The 20,635-nt window shown below is 46.2% G+C and overlaps 1 protein-coding gene across 2 annotated transcripts in view; it reads right to left on the minus strand.

Annotated features, from left to right (window-relative positions):
• Positions 1-224: 224 nt before the first annotated feature.
• LOC135378444 (prostatic acid phosphatase-like) overlaps positions 225-20,635 on the minus strand; it is a 56,523-nt gene continuing 36,112 nt past the window's right edge. For both annotated transcript variants that reach the window (XM_064611486.1, XM_064611487.1), the window contains exons 2-4: positions 11,845-12,345; positions 5,113-5,400; positions 225-722 (exon numbers count right to left, since the gene is read on the minus strand). In XM_064611486.1, coding sequence (XP_064467556.1) covers positions 302-722; positions 5,113-5,400; positions 11,845-12,296 — 1,161 coding nt within the window. In that variant the 5' untranslated portion in view covers positions 12,297-12,345 and the 3' untranslated portion in view covers positions 225-301. The remainder of the gene's footprint in view (positions 723-5,112; positions 5,401-11,844; positions 12,346-20,635) is intronic.

A 20,635-nucleotide genomic window follows, 5' to 3' on the forward strand; every position in this document is an offset into this window, starting at 1 on the left:
CGGAAAAAAAGTATGGGGGTTCGGGAAATTTCATAGTCCCTTTAAAGATGCTTCAAGTAAACAACTTTGTGATGTGAAAACTGCCCAACGGGATGTCGTCTACTATACTCCAAGAATCAGAAGAAAGAGAATTAGGTAAGGATTAGATGAACAAATACTAGAATATCTCACGAGAAGCTCGTGTCTAAGTACATAACAGAATCAATGTACAATTCAGAGCCAAGCTCCCTTCACCATTTTATTAGCGCATATGTCATACAGATTTCATATGTGCTCCTGTGTAAGTGGCAGACACCAAATATCAGAGCACTACAAACTGCTCCTTGAGTACTCCACACTGTTCAGCAGTTACAGGATGAAAAGTTTTCTCTATGAACGCGTTAAATTTGGTGAGTGTACACGGAACTGGGCAACCACTCATAGTAACACGAACTGGATCATCGGTCCCTTTTTTGTAGAATACTTCGATTTGACGTTCATTTTCACCACTTAGTTTTTTAACCTCAAAGAGAACTGCAGATCCGTAAGGAGGTCGTTCCTTCAAAGCGTTGTTCAGGCTAAACATCACAGCGATTACATTCAGATCGTGATAAGAATACAGGTGGAGTTTCTTTTGCCTGGTGTCGCTTTTTGGGATATCCAACGGAGCAAATCCTTTGATGGCCAGGGATTTTCTTGTTGAACTTGGATCAAAGAAGGACTGTAGCTTAAGAGCGATGTCTCTGTAATAATAATAGTAGGTAGCCTGTGAATATATCCTTATGCATAGTTCATTCATGGACACACGTAATTAAGTGTGTAAGTACATTTGTACTAAACTGTTCATGCAGGAAGAAAACATAACTGAAACATAACTGAAACTTAACATAACCGAAAGCTGAGGGTTTCCGAGAAGGCTAGGTATCCAGATATACCAAACTCAATTCCTCTTTGTAAACATTTCCCATGTACGTAAGTACAGTTGATAGCAAGCAAGTGTAACAAAACGCAGGTGTAGTTCTCAATAACTCGAAATAGCGTTCATTCACGTAATCGCGTTGAATTACCATAATGTCCACGGTACCCTATGTGGAAATGATTATATTCCCCTACAGGAACAGTAACATGTACTTGACCCATATTTGTAAGGGTTAGAGGTCATATTGCCGTGAGGTGCAGAAGCATTGCGGCAGGGGAAGCTGGCAGCAATTTCCAAGCTTCCCTATGGATACGGAAAGACTAGGAGGTGCGATGATTGCCACAACACCCGTGAATATCACCTATCAATATTTGCATCAGCTGACCTGCAAAACTCACTCGAGTCTCCTCCTTCACTCTTGTTCTGCCCATCAGATGTCAGGTATGAAAACGAGTTGACTTCGTAGACTTCGACCCTCTTGATCTACAACGCGATCAACTAAAAATTTATGCTAGAAACAACCTTCGCAAGGCTCTGCTGTTTGCATCTGCCCATATAGTACACATAGGGCTGTCTACCCAGCACACTTAGGGTTGATGGGTTTCGCCTCCAGATTTCTTTCAGGATGTGTGTTCCACGAGAACCCCGAAGAACGAGATGGCACACACACACACACACACACACACATACATACATTGGATGGTGATGGGGTGGGCAATTCACCACCGCTGAGGCGGTACACTGCCCCATGGCAGAATGGAACACAGCTTCGAAATTGGCGGCTGGCCAACACCGAGTGTTTTGTCGATGTCATGAGGTCCGTTAAAGTATCTGTCCAATGCACTTCGTAGCAGTTCACTGTGCACTGCTCGCAGCTGAGCAGTATGTGTTCGTTGTCCTCTGGCACCCTACATAGGGTGCAGTCTGGTGAGAAGGCCATGCCGATACGGTGTAGGAACGTATGACTAAGGGGAACATTCAGCCGTAACCGGTGAAGTAATGATTCCGGTGGTGTGGACACCCTTGAAGAAATTCTATGTGTGAGGTGGAAATCTATTCTGAGGAGCATTGACGTCGACTACCTCACGTTCAACCAATCACTTTTTATCGGTCGGCATCGCAGAAGACATAGAACACATTACGCATCGGAGCTGATAAAATAGACTCCATGTGCGGGTATTGTGTGGTGAGCGTCTAGGGCAAGGCGGTGCGCTACTCCGTCGCCGCGGATGTTCGCGTGACCTCGTATCCACTGTTCTCGGATGTGCCTTTTGTCGAGTGCTTCGTTGTCGCGTACCACAAGGGAAAGGCTGCTGGTTTCCTTCGCCGCGAAAACCGCGGTAAGTCCACTTTCGCACTCACTAAAGATAAACCAGGAGTCAATGTCGGGTGCAGTGCTGACATGCCAAAAGGGCTGAGAATGCGTCCCATATCCGTTGTAGTGTGGGACAGCCGAGCGACGTGCTGAATACCACAGCTGTGTATATCTAGAAAGCTCTTCGGTTAACCCATTTAGGGTTGTGGGCGTATCCGCAAATATCTGCTTCTCTATAGTTTGGTATTAACCCCTTGTTGGGTATGTTACCCCACGACATGTAGCGAAGTGGTCTTCTGAGAGCATACACCTGATATTTCCAGGCACACATTTCGTTGTCTCTGGATCCATGATGGGCACAACGTAGTCGGGAATGGACTAGGGATCAGGCTTACGCGCCTGACTGGCATTACACACTTGTGGATGACCGAATGGGATCGGCGATCAATTGCATGTAATAGAGGATGTCTCCTGCGACGTGCTGCTAGACGAGTGTAATGTCGAAACGCTTGTAGTAAGCGCAAGGTCGGTACCGTCAGCTCCTGTGTTTCAGCGAAGGCCGGCAGGTTCAGTGTAGCTCTTGGTACTCCGAGTGAAACCTCCGCTCTCTTTCCCAGGATGCGTTGTCTCGGATGTCGTGCATAGACTTTGTGGGATTGACACGTATTATGACAACATTTGTCTGATGAGGGGCAAGTGAAGGCCAAGGCCGCGAATTAATATTCGCACCCTGTGCTGTCACCCATTCACTGCTCTTGTGTTTGAATGAGCAGTGGAATGACGCATGGGATTTCTCGAAACGCCGCTCAATTGATAAAGCAATCTATCAGGAACGACCATGCAAAAAATGTTTTCGCAATTCACTTTACAAAAACGCGGAAATTACGTCATGAGCTCAACTCTCCAACGCCATGGAAGATAGAGGTGCTCCGTATCGCTCCGGTGTCGGAGCAGGCTACTTCGACAACCATTCTGGGAGTTTTTTTTTTCTTCCCGCAGTAGTCGTATCGTCGTTCTGCTTTGCCTGTCAGTGTCAGTTGGGTCAGCCTATATGATATAAGGCAAAATATCACTGTACCCCGAATCTGTACAGTACAATATATTCGCGTAGCATCGTTTAATCTGCAGAATGCATAAACAGCTCCGCTTTTTAAATCGATGATAAATCTCTTCGTCAGCTTCTTACTCACTGCGGCAGCTGATACAACAGCGTGAAGGCTTCTAATAGGGATACTTAAGTAACATCGCCGGATTGTAAAGCATTCAGTTGAATAAAACGAACATAAAGTTTGTGTGTTCAATTATCTACTATGATACAGATAACTAAATGTTGCCTCTATCTCAACAGTGTGTGTCAGAGGTCGAACGAAACAGAACCCCAATTTGGCCTGAAGGGACGGTACCACTGGCACGTGAGAAACAAATGGACGTCGTTCGATCAAACTTTTCCGATATGACAACAATGGCAGCGAAACGGAAATGACAAATTTCAATTCATTACAAAGAAGCTCGCTGCCTTGCGAATGGCATATCAAAAAGGCACCGTCAGTGCCAACGAAGTAGAGCAGTTGTCCTCAAGTTGAGAACGCATTTCAGTGTGGTAGTTATACCTGTCTCAACAACGCTACACGAGAACGTGCTCACACTGGATCTCAACTTTGCTCTCAAATTTGCTTGATGCAACCGGGCCAGACCATGAGCACGAGCTTGAGATCCAACTCGAGCATGAGACCGATCTCCAATACCTTTATACAAACGGCCCGGGACTCTCCCTGTGACGTTAGGCAGTGACGTCAACCTCGCTCACACTCTTACAGGCTTTCTGATATCGATGGATGACCGGATCAGATATCTCTCGCGCGCCTCAAGTTAGATACGTTCATTGCGTTTGTGCAAGAACGGTTTTTGTTTCCCGTACAACCCGCAGCAGCAAAATAACTACAACAAAAAAAGAAAGAAACGTGGAGTGGCCTTTCACAGCTCCTTTAACGTATATCGCGGAGGACGATGCCTTTAACGTTGTACCATGACGACAAACTATAGCGTCCTCGGCCGAATTCGAACCCAAAAGCTTGGGATCAGTAAGAAGACATGCTTCCAGTCGATCAACTGAGGCCGCTTACCTCGAAAGTATTACCAACAGTTTCCGGTGGTCGTCATTGCGACGAGCTGCTCAAAATGAATGCTTTAGCCCCTGCCATTAACTTTCAGCAAGAATTGGTATTCTACAGAATACCAGTCCCAAGATACTGGCATTCTACAGAAGCGGATCGCTGGTGTCTCGGCATGAAGAAACGCGCGCGTGGTCGTCGCCGACAGAGTATTCGGGGTCAGATGTTCTTGCTGAGCAGTAGCCTTTGGACACGGTCGTCAGCACAGTTATCCATGAAATCGACCAGCCATGGCGTATGCTAACCCTCTCTCTCTCTCTCCCTCCTTCCCGCTGTTCTCTATTCATCTCCCTACTTCTGTCCACCGCATATAGCCAGTTTCGTCGCTGACATGAAATTAAAAAAACGTATGGTAGCCGTTCACCACTTTCTCCAGTTCATGTCACATTACTTCAGTTGTGGAGCTGACATTGTGTTGCCATTTGAAACCGTTCTCGTTTTCTCCTGAATTAGGTAGTAGTAGCACAACAGGAAGCCTTCCTCCGCAATTCAATTACAAAATTTTGTGCGAGAGCATATTTTTTTTTTTCCTTCAAGTATTCTCGAAAGTAAATACGGTATCCTCGTTTCTTTGGGAAGGATAATTCCCTACAAATGGCTAAATTAATCATCAATAAAAATCATTTTCAAATTTGTCTGAAAAGAAAATCGCGCAATTGTAATGCACGTTACATTGTCCGAGACGTGCAGGAAACAGAACCATAAAACAAAGTAACAAAATATCTTACCTCAAGATTTCACCACCCATTATTGGCGAGAGTGCAGCTCCAAGCATAAGGTAAAGCTGGTGATTTAATTCGGTAAGTTTTGGTAAACGGCTCTTCAGCGCATCAGGTAGTGTAAGATTATTTTCATGTTGCACCAAAAAAGCATCTACGGCGTCTAAAAGCTTTCTGGGTTCATTCGGTAAAAGGCCTGTCAATTGCGCCACCAGGTTAACAGGACTGTTTTTCCCATTGCTGCTCGAGGACTGCAGTTTCGTTAACATTGCCGTAATCATTTGGGGGCAATTAAACCTGCAAAATAACAAGAAAACAAGACGCAGATATTAAAGAGAAAATAGATGCACTTTTGTACCTATTGAACAACTGGATGATTTCCAGTGTAAGAGTGCGAAAAATCGAAACAACACAGACGAAACAGACTACAGAGCGCACTTCGAACGATGCTTTAAGAGGGCATACCAGCTCTCCGTCCCAATGTATTTCCTATGGAACATATTTTATGCTTTTTCTCGGTAACCACCGCGCAGATTCGTATGTATCGTATCGTATGTATTTTACGGCGACTTCACGAATGTGAAAAAAATACACAATTTTTCTCCTCCCTTTTTGAACAGGTTTTTATTAAACTTCTATAGCCATTTCGAAAAAAAAACTTTTCATTTATTTTCTCTCGAAATATTTCAGGAATCAATAGACACCAAATTTATATGTCTAATACTTTTCGTTTTTGTAAAAAAAAAAAAAAAAACGAAATGTGAGTAAAATTTTCAGCTGTGTTTGAGACTTCGTGTTGTGTCTGTCCTTTCGTGTTCCCTAGTCTCGGGGTTTTACATTATGCATAGTCGTGCTTGTGTAATGTAAAGAGAAAGGACACAGACACCAACTACCCTCTCCTTTTCTCTCTCCCTCTGCGCACGGTGCGCGTATAGAAGTGTGAGACGAGTTTATTAGCTTCACGTGAAACGTCAATTCGCCCATTTTGCCTGTTCGAGTTTGTGCGGACTCAGTCAACTGTTTGAACTGTCTCATAAGGCTAACGAGAATCTCTCGTATTTCCGGTTAGTGTAAGCCGGGATTTACAGTCATTCGTTACAGTAACGTTCAACAGGACTGTGCTGTAAAGTTCGTGATGCTGAAAAAATGTTAGAAATTCTACCGTCGCCTCTCATAATAATAATTCGCCGTTTCCTTTTCTTTTCGCTAAGGGTGCACGCCTCAGTCAGTTCCAAACTTCTGAAGTTTTCAGGAGGACCTCGATATTCCCGGATGCGAAATCCACGATCTCGAAATTCGTGGGGTATAAGAAAAAAAAAAGGTCCCAGGTTGTGTGGACGGAAAAAATTATCCCGCAAGCACCTGCGCTGCCAAAAATACAGGGTCGTAGTTGCAGCTAGCCGATGGAGCACATAATAGCCGATCAAGTGTTACCATTCGCTCTCCTGATTTGAAATTCCATTCAATGGGCAATATAAAATCGATATAATTCGCTGCACTAGTTCGCTAGTGATATCGTCCTCTGGATGCTAGTATTTTGCTACAGTTGGCCAGACACGGGTTTTACAGTTGTCCCCTGCATCTTTTCTGTGTCGATGTTTATGTACAATGAAAGCTGTACGCCCATTTATTCATTGTCTCATGGCCCGTACAACTCCACTTCTGCTGAAGATACGGCTCATCGACATCCAAAGTATGAGAGAACAACTGCAAAGTCTGTGCCTGACCTACAAGAGCAAAAAATACGATATGTGATATAGGAGCACCACGCAGTGAGCATCATCCAAAGATGTCATTTATTTATTCGACTGATTTATTTGTTAAAAATGTTTATCATTTGACATCAATTATTAGTTGAAAAAGGGTTGGGGAACTTTGGATAACGGCATTTACAACTGCAGCTTTCTTTGTTCTTCTCTTTCTTTCTTTGATGGATTTATTTTTATTTTTATCCTTTTTTTGTGAACCAACAGGTGAACCAATAAGAAAAAACGATCAAGCGACCGCTGCACCATTTTTCCGCCCACGCCATGAGGAACCATATCTTCCGGAACCCAAATTCACGTTCTCGAAACAAGGAAAACCAACGACAATGCTCGATTGCTTCGTACGATGATATGCCGTGTTTCCGACATCACTATTTACCACACAAATTCACGAAATTTCGATGTCTGTCCAAGTCATTTTAGCCAACGAAAGCCACATTTCAGCGACTTATGCTTAGCAGGGCGGACACGACGGAACAGCACGTTGGGTAGTTTATTATTAGGTTAGTACAGTGCTGGGCAAAAGTTTACGGAACACGCTCCAGCGCATTCCTTCCTCAGAGTTCCACGCTAGCAGCAAATGGAGCCACATGGACTTACAGACATGTGCCTAGGTAACCCAGTCACCTGTTTGTAAGTCCGTACGGTACCATTCGCTTCTAGCGTGACACTCTGAGGAAGGAATGCGCCTGATGGTGTTCCGTAAACTTTTGTCCAGCACTGTACAAGTTCGGTGTTTGCGTTTTCATGTTCAGGTTAGTCTAAGTGCGCTTTGGCAGTTTCCCGCGCACAACTGTGCATTTTATAGCCAGATAACATTTATTTACAGTAGTTTATTTTTCAACGGGGATTTGGATAACTTTATTTTGAGGTACACCCAATTTTTCGATACCGGTTCCCTCGATTTGCGATCTTTCGACACTGCTTGCTGGTTGCGCGTGGGATGACCCAAAACCTTTACCCGGCTGTCTTTGCACCGCGGACGAAGGGAGGCCTACTGACGGGGTTAAGGAAAAGCTGCGGGTCACTGGGGATTCTACGCTGAACTAATGACACAAAACTGGACGAAAGGTTCCGTGTAATGTGAAGTACCCTGTGAAACCCAGGGAGTGTCAAAAAATATAGTACTGAGGTTTCCGGGTAATAATCAGGGCGTTATGAGGCGGAATTTGTGCTCCGAGACCTTCGCGTCAAGTTCCTTTCATTTTATCTTGTTCATTTATCATAAAGGCAGAGTTTAAGGAGTTTTAGGAACTTCCTTCTTCTCCTTTTTCTTTTTTTGTTCCGGGACATTTGATCGAACGTCGTGTGGTCGAAAGCCGTTTGATCGAACGCGGGATATTTGGTCGAAAGCCATTTGATCGAACACCGTTTGATCCAAACGGCAGCGGTCGTCTGATCGATTCTCTTTATTGGTTCGCTTGAAGCGTTGATGAAACAAAAAAGAAGAAAAAAAGAACAACAAAAGAAAGATTCAGTTCTAAATGCTGTTATCCTAAGGAATATTCCACTCTGTGTAACCCGCTTGCCATAAACACACTCCTCATCCTAATCCACTTTTTCGCATCCAGAAGGCGATCTCACTCACAGATAGTGACTAAACATGGCATACATGCCTTTCACCCCTAGTCCCCCAACACTTTGTCAAATAATAATTGATGTCAACTGTCAAATAATCAACATTTTTGACAAATAAATAAATCAAATAAATAAATGATATTTTTGAACGATTTATTCGCGTCGAACGTGGACAAATTTTAACAATGTATTTTACGCTTCAGAGTTCTCCAAAAAAAGAAAAAAGCACAAATTCATTTTTTCACATGAAATATAAGGAGGTCGAACTGCATTCCTACACTGACACAACATGTTATGTTGTCAAGCGACCGTTATTACTTTTTTTTACTCTATGTTATTTTATTATTTGTTGCATCGTACCTCTTGATGTCCAGGGGGAAAAAAAGAAACAACAAAGCGACTCCCGCTGCGAGGCCCCGCCGTTCGACCTTGGCTGGTTTCGTGTGTGTCAACCCAAAGCCTTTATCATCCTCCCCCCACCCAATCCGCCTTTATTTGTACGGCTTGGTAAACGGGGACGATTAGAGTCACTAAATTGGAAGATCGGTAAAAACAAAAAAGGAAGGTCCCTGTCACTGGGGGTTCCCCTCTGACGTCATTTTTCGGGGCTTGTGTAATGTGAAAGAAAAAGAAGCGAAAACACGGGGGAAAGGAGTCTGTAAAATATATTACTGAAGTTTCCCGGTAATAATAAGCAGTGTATTTTGCGCCAGAAATTTTGTAAAGTATTGTGCACCAACACCTGGAAAATGAATTCAGATATCTGGTAATACCTACATGCCAGAAATATATATCCCAAAATGTCATTTTTGCATGAATAATAGAGGTATTATCAATGTAAATTGTGTGTAGGCGAGTGCAGGAATAAAATACTGTTTCGAGCACTAGATTTTCCAGATCGGCATTGTAAGCGCGGTGTGCAGGCCTAATGTACCGCCGCTAGTACATCCAGTTAAGAGCCTCTGAGATACCGACATCGCGGGAGAGCTTTGATAGCATATGAAGTAACTTTTCCGTGGTCATCTCCTGATTTCTTTAATTGGCAATCGACTAGCGCTCAGACTCAGTGCTGGCAGCCTTCGTTTATAATACCATCTCTGTATGTATTGTCCATATTACCATTCATACTATCCGATCAAATTTGTATGTCGTCATGTAGCTAGTATGCACAAGCACAACAATACGAAGAATAACTAAAAACTTCCATAATCAGTCACTACAGACGCGAGTAACTTGTGAAAACAAGAGATAGAACAAAATAAAAGTAACAAAGTAGTCATACAGCAATAGGAGACAAGCAAAAAGACGTGAGTGCCCCGAATCGAACTGTAGACCTTTCGTCTCAAAGTCCGACACTTTACCTCTCGACAAACAGCGCAGAGGGTGCGTGCCGCCTTAAACCCGCGACGTCAACCATGCACAATGGGGATTATTTCGGAGTCGGAGGCGAACGGCGTGATAAGGACGGCGAGCGTGGTGCCATCTAGAATCGGGAAAATCGTTAATCGGAGTTGCTCCCCGACTGGTATGGCCTCTTAATAGACCTCTACCTGTTTGTAAACGTGACGTCATAATGTTCGACAGCGCCACGAGTTTGGTAGAGTTGAACTACGTTCAAAGCTAGTGACGAACAATGTCGCGCCTGAAAGCCACGGTCTTGAGGGGATTACGATCGACTCTGAAAGGGACGCGACCTTCGGTCCTACTTTCTTTCAGCGAACAATTGCTCATTCGTGGAACCCAGCTTTCCCCTCCCGATGTGTTTTGGTTTCGGTCTGTCTAGCAACGTCATGATGACGTTTGTCGGGTAGAAGTTTATAGAGAACACGTACAGCCTATATATCAGGGGTGGGCAGTAATACTATTTTTTCGTATTATAATACTAATACAAATACTTTTTCAAAATGTGCATTATAATACATAATACTAATACCGTATTTAATACATTATGGTAATAAAGGAATACAGAACGTTTTGAAAACCTAAGGCGTACGCAATATTTATTTCACAATTTACAGTGCCTGTTGTATGAAACAATAGATGCATTACTGATTCCTTGGTTTTGATAACATTTTCTCAAAAATTCAATCTTTGAGTCTGTGGTGGATCCAGGGGGAGGGCGGTTGGGCGATCGCCCCCCCCCCAAAAAAAATGACAGTTTATACATTGGATTTCCCTCTCTACCCTTCCCGACTACGCCCCACGACAAACAAACCGCCCCCCCCCCCCCCGCATATTTGGATATTGTATATGTCACGACGCGTCTAAGACCTGTCCCTTTTTGAGACTAGCTAGGGTCGAGGTCAACTGTCCCTCCTGAGGCGACCCTCAACCCCTCCAAGCGTGGGAGGAGGGCGAAAATTTCCCGCCTGCGTACCAGAAGTAGAAGTCTGCCCTGGTTCGTACAATAACCTTGGACACAGAGCTAGAAACACTTCTGATTGTTCCTTTCTTTCCGGGGAATTTTATGGCCAGAGAGGGTACACTGACTAATCCCCAGAAGAGTAGGTGTTCAAAGAGTGGATGACCTAAAACGCGGGTATTATAATACTTGTAATACGTGTTTTCGCGTATTATAATTGAGCCACAATAGTACCATAGTCTTATAGGAAAACCAAGACCATGATGTGATGCCAAAATATAGGATCCGCAATTTCGCTGTGTCAAGGCCGGTTCACACATCTGCTTTTACGGGCTTTTGATTGCGGAGCCGCTTCACGGTGCCGCTCTCGTAGACCCCGTTCACATTATTGCGTTGTAGCGTTACGTTCCTCCAATGAAGGAACGCCCTTCACAGTGTGCACCCTACGGAGTAAAGGAAAAAGCCGCAGCTACCTTGTGCTCCCCGCGCTCCCGTGGGGTCTCCGTGCATGCGCTATATCCTCCCCTCCTATTGGCCACTTGGGTTGCGCTGCTTGCGCCGAGAAAGTTGATGTTGACACAACCCCTTCTGTTCCGTCCACGTACTGCATTTGAGCGTGTCTCCGTTGCCATGGCGACGATTCGCCGTAGGCGTAAGCGCGGCCATAACCGCAGCAGTGTGAACCAGCCTTCAGGTGTTTAATTACGGCTACGGTGATTACGCAAAGATTTCTGCAGAATCTATCATTGGGAAAATATATCTCGTCGCGCTCCAAATATTGCGATGACACACCACAATCCTGATCATCAAAATAAATGTGTTGTTGTTTGATCCTCTCAACATGTTGTGAACTCCGATGTTCAGGTTTCAGTCCATGGCGTGTATACTATAGCACAGTGTAATATGTAGCACGTGATACATTGTATGCCCAAAATAGAGAGAAACAAGATGAAACCACGACGCAACGTAGGAGGACAAGCAAATTGAATGGCAACATTTGTGAACTTTCTGGGATGAATAGGAATAAATGCTTACGTGTACTTGTCATTATGCTTGGGCAGGCTCATGATGGGTACTGGTTGCCAATCTCGTCCCGCTTTCCATTTTTGGTAAGCTTCTTTAACCGGGTACATACCATACAGGAGCAATGCCACGCTGTCAAAGCACCTTGGTTCGGGACTGCTTCGAGCCCATACTTCACGTGGGTCAGAAGACAAGCTTGAGCCGTATCGCTTTCGAAGATACCTCCCTAACTTGTACATAGCTAGCCTTCCTTCCTTGGTTAATTGGCCAAAACCATATTGCCACTGGTGGTTTTTATTTGGATCCCTCGGAAACGTTCCCAGAGGCGCTCTGGCCCCATGTCGAAGCACAACAGCCGTAAACTCACTGCGAACATCAGCTTTTTTAGGATTTGCTGAGGTTACACCAGCCGTAATGCAGAGTAGGATGCATAGGAACGCAGGGCACACACGTAGACGCTGCATTTTGGTGCGGGCCCGAAGTGATGTCAGGTTCTACTGCGTATGTGGTTAACTGAAAAGATTAATAGAGAGACAAAAGAAAAGAAAAACGTCCTTCTGTTAGATGAAAGGTCAATACCTGACACGTAAGACATCAGCTAACGTCTAGGATGTGTTACTATATCCGGTACCTGCCACATAAGCACAGTAGACACAGTTAAGTATGGCGTTGCTGTCCGAATGCCAGTGCCTAAGGTGCTGTTCGGCTGCAGCCATTGAGCTGGTTATGCCATATGAATTTCGCATGTACACGATTTGGAATTCACAGATAAAACTGCAAGGAAGCGGGCCAGCCGGTAGTGACAGAGATGAGGGGAAAATAAGACGACCACGACGTTGTCTCAAACGCAGCTCAAGGTTTCCGTGTACGAAGTAACGAATATGTAGAGTACATCTAGTACCCGCTACCGAAACTAAGTATGAGAATTCCGCTACTCCACTCAGAAATTGCGCACTATTAGGCTCACTACAAATTCGAAAAAGTAACGCGGTACCGCCACCCCTACCAACTAACAGTTATGCAAATACGAGGGGTGTTCAAGTGAAACCGGGACTTTGTCTCCTGAGTGTACAAATGGCTCGCGCTACTTCTTTTTGGTCATTTTCACACGCTACAGGCCTCCGCGCTCACCACGTGGTGGTCCAAAGTTTGTGCAAAACAGAAGACACGTGCTGGACAAGATGGCCGAGAACGAGGTGAGCGCGCACATCGAACAGCGAATTTTCATGAAGTTTCTCGTGAATGAAGGCGTAAAGTCATCTGAAATTCACAGAAGACTTCAGGCTCAGTATAGCCACGATACACTTAGATGCAGCAAAGCGTTTGAGTGGTGCAAAAGGTTCCGAGACGGCCGTACTACAGTGCAGGACGATCCCGGCCGGGACGGCTCAGAGCCCATGCAGTGTCAGAGCTCCTGAGAACATCCAACTTGTGGAGCGCCTGTTCATCAAGAACCGACGAATAACATGTCTCAAACTGGCTCGAAAGACGGACCTTTCTGTGGGAACGTTGAACACTATCATTCATGAACACCTCCAGTTTCGGAAAGCCGGGCCTCATCACCAAAGGAGTCCTCCTCCTACAGGACAATGCACGCCCGCATACCGCACATCTCACGACAGGCACCTTACAGTAACTTCGCTGGGAGTTGCTGCCACATCCCCCTTACAGTCCAGACCGCGCCCCCAGCCATTTCCATCTCTTCGGCCCACTGAAGGCGTTCCTTGGGGGCTGCCACTTCAGCTGCGACGACGAGGTCAAGAATGCGGTCCGATCATGGCTGCTACGCGCTGGTAAGGATTTCTACGCTGCTGGCATCCAAGCCCTCGTGAAACGCTGGGACAAGTGCATTAGTGCCCAGCTGGAGATTACGTTGAAAAAGAAAACTAATTTCTCGCCTCTAAGTTCATTTTACTTTTGCGAAAAATGAAAAGTCCCGGTTTGACTTGAACGCCCCTCGTAGTTTTCCGCTATTTTCCCGCAACTTACCCATGACCAGAATTCAGGGACACCTCCTCTGATGCAGGTTCTGTCTGATAGCAGAAGAACGTGTAAGAAAGCCAACTTGAAAGAAAAGTATAAGGCGAGGAGGAAGGAAGATGGAAAGAGGCGTGGGCAGACGAGATAGGGAGTTTGTACATCAGATATCGCGCGCGGAGCACGGCTATCAGCAGCAATTGCCTAGCGCAAAATGAAAACGTGATGAATCAGCTCTGATAACTTTTGCCAAGCTTTTCTTTGCTGTACTGCTGCTCAGAATTTTGGGCTGCTGCTCGTAGCGTGTGGAACAGTGTGATTGTCACTCGTAAAGCTGATTCTCATCAATTTTTTTGTTCTCTCTGTGGGGAATGGAGATGCCGTCGACGATGAGAAATGTGTGTCCTGGGGCGACTTCTGAGGGAAATGTGCCGCCGTATGTGTGACAGCGTCTGAGGAAAACCCCAGAAATTATCCTTCATAACGATGAAAAGAAATTATACTCTATAAGCTACGAAAACAAATTCAGTAACTGTACTTCACTTTGTTACTTGCATCTTGTTAGTCCATGATCACTGTATCGTACGCTTCAGTTTGTTCTTGCCCTTATCATGAGGACATTTCAATGCTGCATTCCAAATTTTGCGTGTTACAGTCTCTTCCCGGCACCATCAAGAAGGTTTGTCGGTTACCAACACCCTCCTCTATAAAAATAAATATAAACAAACAAATAAGCGGAAGAGTGCTTATTTTCAGAACATCCAGAGGTGGCAGCAGAGTCACGTTTGATTGGTAAACCAACATCTCCTAGATAACGTCGTGCATTCACGCTTACGCCACCTATGGAGGCCTGTCCTGCTTTGTGATCTGCTTCGAGCTTTCTTCTCGTTCGTTCTTTCATTTACTACATAAAAACAACCACACTAGTAACAGCAGGCCTTCCAGTGTGAGGGCACCGGCTTTCTCCATATCTTGGAGGTGTTGCTCAAAGATGTAACCGCAAACTGTGGTGATAAGATCGTAGGGACCAACGTACGTCATGCCAAAGTTTCCTTTCATCGCACCAAGAGTAGAGTCGGAAAAACGTCCGTAATGTTTCTCGCAGATAATCGCCATTCTTCTGGGATTCTTTTGGGCGTCTGACTCGCTGTATTATAAAATGGGGTGAACACGATAGAAAATTTTAGGGAACCGTTCATATAACGTGGCTTGCCTGAACCAATCAAAGGATAAGATTCTGAGTCTTATATAACTGCAAATTGGCGCCGACAAGCATGATAACCTTACAAACCATCTGCTAAAACTGCTTTTATGCGCTTGCTATTGATAACGTGAAATAAGAGACTTCGACTAGCCAGTAACGACAGTCCTCGCAGTCCCATATGAAGGCACTTTGTAATATGCGAGAAGCGGTAAAGAAAAACACGGATGCAAGTAGAAGTTTTCTCAGTCGTCGGAAGCACCGTGGGAGATGCATTGCTTGATATGACAGTTTGATTAAAAGGCATGGAAAGCCTTGTGAGTGCGAACAAGAGCACATACTTAAGGATGAACAAATAAAATTTAAAAAGAGAAACAAGAATCTCTACTCCACGCGCCTTGCTGTTGTAAAAATAGGGGTTAAAGATGCTCTCTCTGCTGTTGTTCTGCAATGTTAACACCTTGGCATTCTGCAAAGCAGGGACTTCCCGTAGCACTGCAGTAGGTTCGGATGCGATGGATGCGAGCATTGCAGTAGGTTCGGATGGTCTACCTTTCATACACTAGTCATGTTATGTCATAGTGCCTAATAATAAGCCATCCAGGAAGAAAATTGTGACGCCTTTGCCTTGCCGTAATCTCAAAACTCTCTTCATAAAAAAGAAGAAAGGCATGACCCTCTGATCGAACCAGGGAACATGAAAGATAGAATCGACATCTGCACCACTGAACCAACAGCCCAGAATGTTGTCATCGTGAGGGACCACGACGCAACCGCTTCGGAAGGCGCACTGAGCAGTCCTTACTTCTTTCGTCGTAGAAAAGAAAAGAAAAGCCAAAAACTGGGGCACACTGCAGTTGCACTAAAAGAACCGTAGAAGACAGGTTCGCCTTTCGTGCATGACATGAACGCTTTCGAAGAGGACGACACTTTGTGGGGAACACATTGCTTTCTCGATGATGCAAGCACAAAGGCACGCCAGTAAGTACCACATGAACAACAACAACAACAAAGAAACTGACGCACTTGGGTTTCCATTCCAGTTGTTCACCATCGTGGGACCTCTCATAGAATACCTAAATGTTTACACGTCTTTCTAAAGCTGAGGGACAAAGAATATTCCACGTGAAATGCATAGCTTCAATGAAGGGCAGGGTGTACGCCGGTCAAGTCAACTTGAGGAGGGGCAATTCTGGGAATGACTGAAATATCGGAATCACTATACAAAATCACAGCACCTAAAAGCCCGTTCATACGGCGAGTGTAATCGGCAGCGCTTCCAATTGAATATGACGACCTGTATTGCGATCATGCCTTTCCGCGAAGCCTCAAAACGAACTATTTGATGAGTTCCACATCAGTAGGGAACAAAGGGTGTTCAAGCCATAGGCCTGAAACTAGAGTGAGTGATATACTAGTATATATGTATACTGGGTGCGTTACTTGAGACTGACCAAGATTTTATTAAATTCGCGCTTAGTTGTTCTTTCCGAAAGTCGTTGAATATATCTATTCCTGACGGGACCTACTCAATGGTGGTGGTGCGTCACGAATTAGTGCAGCCGTTGATTACTTTTATAATGAATCGTCATAATTCCTGAACACAAGTTGAGTGCGCAATTCCAAATCTGTAGAGCACTACCCTGAGAAGTCTAGTCAGCAAGAATCGAAACAGTAGCACTTTTCTGTGCCCTGAAAAAATGAGCAAAATGCACTATCTTTGAGCGTTGTGCGAGTTCTTTTTCTTATAAATCTCACTGTCACCGTTTGACACCACTGACATCACACTGTTCCTCAAAACATGCCCCCCCCCCTTCCTAGCGTCCTCGTTGTTTTTCTTTTGTTAAAATCTGATACAACGTAGACACTTATTGAGCAGCGGAATCGGTGATTTTATTTTTGTTATCTGCCAGGTTTTTACACTAATGCGTTGGTATTATTGCGTGACGTTTATCACATCAAATCGCGAACTGTGTTGTGAGGTGTTAGCAGATTAAGCCAGATATAACGACGGAAAGAAAATCAGATACGGCATGTTTTATGGGACAAAGCGGGCTGTTCCGTGATTTCAGGAACAACCTGATGTCAGTTGAGAAGGGGTGACACCGAGACAGGGAGAAGAGATATTGGCTGCAAAACCCGCACAGTGCTCAGTTATTTTGTATTTTCGCACATTTTTTTACTAGAGCGCAAAAAAGGCGCTGTGGTTTCGGTTCTTGAGGGGTAGACCCCTCAGGGTTGTGCTCTACATCTTTGCAATTACGTAGTCAACGTATATTTACTAATTATAAAGTTTAATCACGAAAGTTAATTGACGGCTGCGTTATCTACTGATACACCACCACCTTTCAGTAGGCCCCGTCCGGATAGATATATTCAACGACTTTTGAGAAAAAAAAGTCAGTCGCGGATTTCATAAAATTTTGGTCAGTCTTACGTCACATACCCTGTTATATCGCCACGAATCATCATCGAGAAACTTCCAGGGCAGGTACGAAACGGTACATCTCATCCCGGCGCATGCTGAAGAAGAAGCAAGAAGCTTCCAGACACATCGCCTGCTCTCTGGCAAACGCACGTGCTGTTTCTAGACTTTTCGACGCGACGCTTAAATGCTTGTGCACTCCAAGCTGGAGCATTCATTCCTTTGGACTCAGTTGTGTTCAGAGAGCTATATCACTCTTGTGCTTTTGCTACCAAGGAGTTTAATAAACCGTTTGCTGTTTATTCGACGACTCGCCGGCCCATTTCGCTTCGTGACATTTCTGGTGGAGGTGCGGGGCATCCCTTGTCCAACGGCCTGGAAGACCAACTGCGACAAAGCAGAAGACAGCGTGGTCTTCCTGCAGAATTCGGTCCATTAGAACCCCCTAAACGCAAGAAGAAGATGACTGCGGAGACCAGTACCCAAGTGGCGCAACCTGTTGCCACGCCCATAGCCCCTGCACGGTCGCCGAAGACATTCAGAGGGGAGTATTACGACGACGTGGACGATTGGGTCGACCACTACGAGCGGATCGCCAAGTTCAACAACTGGAGTGACGACCAGAAGCTCGTCAACGTCTATTTCTCCCTGGAAGGCACCGCGAAGACATGGTTCGAGAACCGGGAGACTTCGCTCACGTCCTGGGACGTCTTCAAAAGCAAACTCCGCGAGGCGTTCGCTTTTCAACAACGAGCTAAACGCGCTGAACATCTGCTCCAGAGACGGATCCAGCTGCCAAACGAAAGCGTTACAGGCTTCGTCGAAGATGTGTTGCGGCTCTTCCGGCGAGCTGACCCCGAAGCATCCGAGGAGAAGAAGGTTCAGCGACTCATGAGGGGCGTAAAACAAGGAATTTTTCGCGCCCTGTCCCGGGATTCACCCGCCACGACCGACGCTTTTCTGGACGAAGCCGTCCGCATTGAGAGGACCCTGCTCTCTCGCGCTACCGTCGACCAACGACACCAGGGCTACGTGGCTTTCTCCACGACCGCTGGCCTCGACGTCGGATCGCTCAGACAGCTGATTCGAGAGGTGTACGCGAAGAAGTACGAGCTCTCCTCTGTCGTGAGAAGGCTCAAGACCCTTTGTCATCGATCGGTGCGATCATCAAGGACGAGGTTCAGCAGGCAATCCAGACATCGTCAACCGCCAACCCCGACGCCGAAGTACCGAGACCAACCTACGCCGCCGCTCTGAGACAGGTGCCACCTACTCGTCCGTCGTACTACGGAAACCGTTGGACGCCTCCTCGGCCTGTCCAACCTACTCCGATCGTCCCGCCACACTCTCAGCCGTTTCGCAAAACGGACGTTTGGCGGACTCCCGACTTCAGACCGCTCTGCTACCACTGCGGAGAGGCCAACCACGTCTATCGCCGATGTCCCTACCGACGTCTTGGCCTTCCCGGTTTTTCATCCGACGCCCCCCGCCTCGAGCGCGGTAGTCGCCCCGCCGCAATTGAGGACTATCTACGGCAGCAGAATGCTTCTGCTGGCTCGCGATGCGACATGTCCCCGAGCGCCCCGCACCGCAGCAGGTCGCCAGGAAGAGCACGTTAACCGTCACCGGCAAGACGACCTGTGTGGCGCAGCCCTAACCGGGAAAACAGAAGACTGCAGCTCCGGGAGGTGAAGCTGCGGACCGACGACAAGTTACAATTCCTCCAACTCCTCCAACTCGACGAACACCAACGCAGCACCAACACGACGCTCGAAAAATTACCAATAACCTGAAAATACTAATCGACGGCCATGAGATGATTGCGTTAATCGATACCGGAGCCGACGACTCTGTTATAAGTGGTAGGTTGGCTAAGAAGTTTCGCAAGGTACAAACGAAGTGGGATGAGCCTGGCATCGGCACTGCTGGTGGACACGAGTAGTATAGATTAATACGGCATAATAACGGTGCCTGTATAAGAACCATACGGTGTAAGAACCATACTGTATAACGACATCCTTTTTCTAATCCAAGATGGCCGATGCTAATCCAATTCTAAGCCAACACAATCCAGTTCGAAGCCAACACAATCCATTTGTAATCCATCACAAGCCAATCCAAAGCCATCTGATTGGCCGCCATTAGCCCCGCCCACTTCACGTTGATTGGTCTGCGCCAAGCCCCACTGATCATTGATTAGCTGACCGTAGCTCCACTCCTTTATGCTAATTAGTTGGCTTGGCTCCGTCCAGTTCACGCTGAATGGCCCGTGCTAAGTCTTGACTGATCATTGATTGGTTGACTGTAGCTCCGCCCCTTTATGCTAATTACTCGGCTCTGCCCACTTCACGCTGATTGGTGCATGCGCATCGCTGAACACAGCTACGCCCCTTTATGCTAATGAACCGGCTCCGCTGATTGGTCCATTCCAAGCCTACTGATCACTCTCCCAGACTTTCTAAGCCCTCTGATTGGCCGTCCCCAATTTAAGCCTACCGATTGGTCCCGTTCTAAGCCCACTGACTAAGCCCGCTGAACATAGCCTTCATTAGCGCCCGCTAGATGGCAGCGGCCCCGCTGCGGCTTTATCTCAGATGTTCAAAGTTACCCATCTCTTCATGCCAATTGGCCCGCGCTAAGCCCCACCATAATGGCTAGCAGGTCCTGATTGGCCTACTGAACATAGCCTTCACCGGCGGCCGCCAGATGGTGCGCGGATCGCTCGGCGGTGGCTTCAGATGGTTCTAACCCAATTGGGTATCTCTATCTCATACATCCAAACTTACGTCGTGCCACCAGATGGCGCGACTCAGGTGCATCAACTCCGCGCGGTTCCGCTTTGAGGCGTCACACGAGTGAGAGAACTTCGTCGAGATGTGCTGCCACATATTGCGCTCCCGTATCACCGCAAACAAGTTGTGGGACATCATACGCGAGATCTTGGACGAGTACCTGTCGGCTTATAGGCAGGAATCACTGCGCGAGCTTCAGGAACTATGTCAGGAAGAAATAAGAGTCCTGGAGACGATCATCAATCGCGCTAGGAGCTATGAATGAAAATAAAGATGCATCACACCTCGCTACACAGTCTGCTCAAGTTATTCCACGATGCGCATGCAGTTCCAGCACCCCGCTCGAATTCTCATCTCCGGCGTGTCCATGTGTGGGAAGACGGTGCTCACGCAGAATATAATGAGACA

The sequence above is a fragment of the Ornithodoros turicata genome, chromosome 1, assembly GCF_037126465.1.
Source record: "Ornithodoros turicata isolate Travis chromosome 1, ASM3712646v1, whole genome shotgun sequence".
Taxonomy (NCBI): domain Eukaryota; kingdom Metazoa; phylum Arthropoda; class Arachnida; order Ixodida; family Argasidae; genus Ornithodoros; species Ornithodoros turicata.